Source organism: Pteropus alecto, unplaced genomic scaffold (assembly GCF_000325575.1).
Source record: "Pteropus alecto unplaced genomic scaffold, ASM32557v1 scaffold67, whole genome shotgun sequence".
Taxonomy (NCBI): Eukaryota; Metazoa; Chordata; class Mammalia; order Chiroptera; family Pteropodidae; genus Pteropus; species Pteropus alecto.
Genome location: NW_006441061.1, coordinates 9,392,749 through 9,396,510, shown reverse-complemented (window position 1 = coordinate 9,396,510; position 3,762 = coordinate 9,392,749). Strand labels below are relative to the sequence as shown.

Below are 3,762 nucleotides of genomic sequence, written 5' to 3'. Positions count from 1 at the left end.
CACGTGACTTTTTTCTTTGTGTGTTAAACCACTGAAGTCTGTAGCTGGACACCTGAGGCCTGAAGCAATCGACAGTCTCTACTAACTGCTTAAGCTGACGCTGGTGGGACGTGGCGCTGTGCGTGTCCCCATTTGGGAAGCACTTTACTCTGCATGCCGCTTCGATGTGTATCATTTCTCTCTGACCCATTAGCAGTTAAATCCAGTGCTCCAGGAAGTCTCTGCTTTCTGCTTCTGTGGCTTATTCAAAAGTGTCGTAAATCCTCGCTCAGAAATAGTATGTGTGTCGCAAACGGAGCGCAAAGCGCTGTGTGCCGTTGTTGTCTTGCTGAGATGAACTCTCTCTGCTCTCAGGCTCCCGGTGACCACGCAGCCGCAGAGGGCCCGCCCGGGGCCACAGTGCCCTTCTACGACCCAGCGCACTTCGCACAGGTAAGTGCCCTCGCTACCGCCCGGGGCCAGGCTGGGAGCTGACCTGTCCCCCGGCCCGCAGCTCTGCCACGTGCTCCGGGCCCACCTCTGACGTGAGGCCTTGGCTGCCCGCCCCTGTGGTGCGTGTCCTTCGGCCCGCACGTTCTCGGCTGCTTCCTTCCCTTCCTGCCCCTGCAGTAGAGGGCTGAGTGGGGGCGAGGCCTGCGGGGGGTCTCGGCGTTCAGAGTGGAAGCCCTCCGTCTCTGACCCTGGCCGTCCCGATGCAGACCCTGCATTCTTACAGAGCCCCCCTCCTCCCCCTGCCCCTGCTTCGAGCACCTGCAGCTGAGGTGGCTTCTCGGCCCCTCTCCGCCATCAGCATAGCTGGACCCGTCACCACCAGGCCACGCCTCTGCCTCTCCACCTCGAGACTAGGTGGTGGCCCTCTGCTGTCTGTCACTTTTACCTCGTGGTCCATCCCTGTATGAGTTCCTCAACCTTCCCTTCAGTTGGGACTTAGGGGGAGCAAGAGCAAATGCCTGTGTCTGTCCCATCTCCCCCGGGTGGTCTCTGCACCCCTCTGCCGGGGCCGGGCCGCGGTCCTCCCCGGAGTCTTCAGGCGCTCGGGCGTGGAGGCGGCCTCACTGCCGGCCCCAGCAGAGCGCAGCACCTTTAGAGAGCCGGCCAGGGTCAGCTGCTGACTCGGCCACAGGGGTGGGCTGCAGAGACAGAACAGGCCGCACGGGCCCCTTTGAGATCAGCGGTGGGCTCTGGTCTGTGCCATAGGCCTGCGTCACCGTGTGCGGGTCTCTTGTAGTGTGTCCCCACCGTGGGGGACGGCGCGCGAAGTCAGTGCTGTTCGTGTCCTTCCAGGCCTCTGCCACCTCGGGGAGTTCCAGGACGGGGCGCATTGGCCAGAGGAAATACCCAGCGCTGAGCTAGGCTAATCCCGCTGGGATTAGCATCTGGGCCCTGGCGCGCTTGCCACGAGGACTCGACTGCTGGCCTCTGTCCCCAGAGGGACAGGCAAGAGGAGTCCAGATGGTGCTGTCCATTGGCCCCCTCAGCACCTGCCTATGGGACGTGTTGTCGACGAGGTCCCACAGCCCCCTCGAGGTCTGGAGGGAGAGGGAACCTCCGACTCAACCTTTGACTTTGAAAAGAGTGACTTAAGGACAAACATTCGTTAGTCACTCGATGTCACACTGAGTGCAGCTGGAACTTTCTGCTGCAGGAGAGAATTCTCTTCAGGAACAAGCATCTCGAAGCCCGGTGGCCAGTTGCTGCCAAATGTGTCCCACAGTCCCTCTAAGACACTGGCAGAAGAGGGGACCTTTGACTCCGGAGGGAAACACGGATGCCTGCTCTGCAGCCCCCACCCCCACGTTCCCTCACCCCGAATGCTGCTCCGAGGGGCGCGGCAGCTGTCCACGCGGCGGTGGGAGACACCGTGATGGCGCGCGATTCTCTGCCGGGGCCAACACACCCCCACCAGCTGCACCGAATTTTCTGTGGCCTGGCTAGGACCATAAGGGATTTCCTGCTACCAGGGGGCCTGGCTTTGCCACCCGGAAGAGATGAAAGAGCCACCGAACAGGACTTGTGTTCCAGACGCGTCCGATCTAGGCTCACCAGCCTGGTGTGGACACTGTGACTAACGACTCACTTGGATCTGGATTTTCCCGGGTATGAGAATCCTGCTGGACTGGCCATCAGAGCAGCCGTGTGGACCGCCTGCTCTGGACGCAGTGACGCCGCCCCGCCTCCTGGTGGCTTCAGGGCACAGTCCAGCCCACGGGCTTCCTCACCCGGGTGACAGCATCGCAGGAGTTGGTGACCTCTGGGAGAAAGTGGCTTAAAGCAGTTTCTCGACAGGAGCTCTGCCTGGTTTTCCCACCTGCCACCGCGTGCAGAGGTGTTGCCTCGCAGTCCCCCGAGCCTGCGGAGGGCGCCCCCACCGGACTCGGCTTGCTGGCTCCATTGACTTCTTAAAAGTCTCCTCGTTCTGCGTAGTCCCGAGGGAGCAGGGGACGATTTCAGTGCTTGTGAAAACCGGTAGCGGAGTTTCCCGTGCTCGCTGCTGTGGTGGGGTGTGGGTCTGTTGGGTCCGGGGGGCGGAGGTAGCACAGGCCCTGCCCACTCCCAGCTCACTGGATCTTCGGGGACAGACCCACAGAATGTGTTCCAGGGTGTTTCACACTTGTGTGACTGGACCCCCTTGTTCGTGTCACTTCGAGGAAGGCCGGGTCTCGTTAGGGCGTCTCTTGTGTCCCAGGGTCAGTGCTCCTGTGGTTCCTGGGGCGTGAGCCCCTCGGGGTGCCCTCGGCTTCCTCCAGCCCACCCCAGCCCATTGTTCTGTGTGGACTGCCAGCGACTTTTGATTCAAGAAGTTCCCTCCAAGGTGGGAGCTGCTATTTTTCCTAAACGCAAATTGTTAAATAAAATATTTTGCGCCCTTGAGCGCTCTCGCCTCTTGTCTGCGTTTGTCGATTGAAAGAAGTGAGGCTCCCAAGGCAGGTCAAGGTCAGGCGGTCTCACCCCTGGGTCAGGGTCAAGGTCAGGTGGCCTCACCCTTGGGTCAGGGTCAAGGTCAGGCATCCTCACCCCTCGCGGTTGGGCGCACAGAGGTGGGGCCCTGCGAAGTGGCTGCACATCACCCGCTCTCGGGGGGGCTCAGGGAGGCGGCGCCCTCCAGGGCTGGTGGATGGGTTCGCTGAGTCCCATCCGGCTGCCTGGGTGAAGTGGGCAAGATAGGCGCAGGGGAGCCCTGTGTTTTAGGGATCCATCTGTAGAAGTCCAGACTGGGCACATCTGCAGAGACGACAGGATACGGGCTGCGGCGGACGCAGAGGGGAGCGAGCCGCAAGGGGCGTGGATTCTGGGGCACCTAGCACCTGCCTTCCGCACCCTTGGCCTCGCGTTGCCCGGCTCGGTCCTCCGGCCGCTAGGGGTCGCTGCGGGCGCCAGGATCCGGCCGCCCTGCCCGCCGGTTGCTGGGCGCCGCCGCCGGGGCCCGCACGGCTGGGGAGCGGGCAGTGCCGAGAGGTGGAGGCATTTTTCCGGGGAGGGGCGGGGGCGCGGGGTTGGGGCGCGGAGTGACCCCAAGGTGGGTTCAGGGGCCCTCAGAGCAGGGTGACCCCGGGCGGGGTTCCAGGCGTGGGTCGGATTGCGGGAGTCCGGCACGCGGTGAGCCGGGGCAAGGGATTAAGGCGGGGTGCCTCTGGGCGGGGACGTGTGGGTCTGGCGCAGGGTGACCCTGGGGCGCGGGTCGGGTCGGGGCGATCCCGGGCGGGGGTGCGGGGATCCTAGGGAGGGTTCGGGGCTCGGGGACTCCAGGGCGAGTTCGGGGAT

At 63.3% G+C, this 3,762-nt stretch overlaps 2 protein-coding genes across 11 annotated transcripts in view; both read left to right on the top strand.

Annotated features, from left to right (window-relative positions):
• The window catches only part of SEC16A (SEC16 homolog A, endoplasmic reticulum export factor), a 28,650-nt gene extending 25,779 nt beyond the window's left edge, over positions 1–2,871 (top strand). For all 8 annotated transcript variants that reach the window (XM_025051126.1, XM_015594211.2, XM_025051125.1 and 5 more), the window contains 2 exons: positions 355–432; positions 1,285–2,871. In XM_025051126.1, coding sequence (XP_024906894.1) covers positions 355–432; positions 1,285–1,353 — 147 coding nt within the window. In that variant the 3' untranslated portion in view covers positions 1,354–2,871. The remainder of the gene's footprint in view (positions 1–354; positions 433–1,284) is intronic.
• A 503-nt stretch (positions 2,872–3,374) lies between these two features.
• INPP5E (inositol polyphosphate-5-phosphatase E) overlaps positions 3,375–3,762 on the top strand; it is a 9,349-nt gene continuing 8,961 nt past the window's right edge. For 2 of the 3 annotated variants that reach the window (XM_015594274.2, XM_006918111.3), the window contains exon 1: positions 3,479–3,597. The gene's annotated coding sequence lies outside the window, so the exon portion shown is untranslated. Of the gene's footprint in view, positions 3,457–3,478; positions 3,598–3,762 lie in introns of those variants that run through there. The other variant, XM_015594273.2, reaches the window with a different exon arrangement.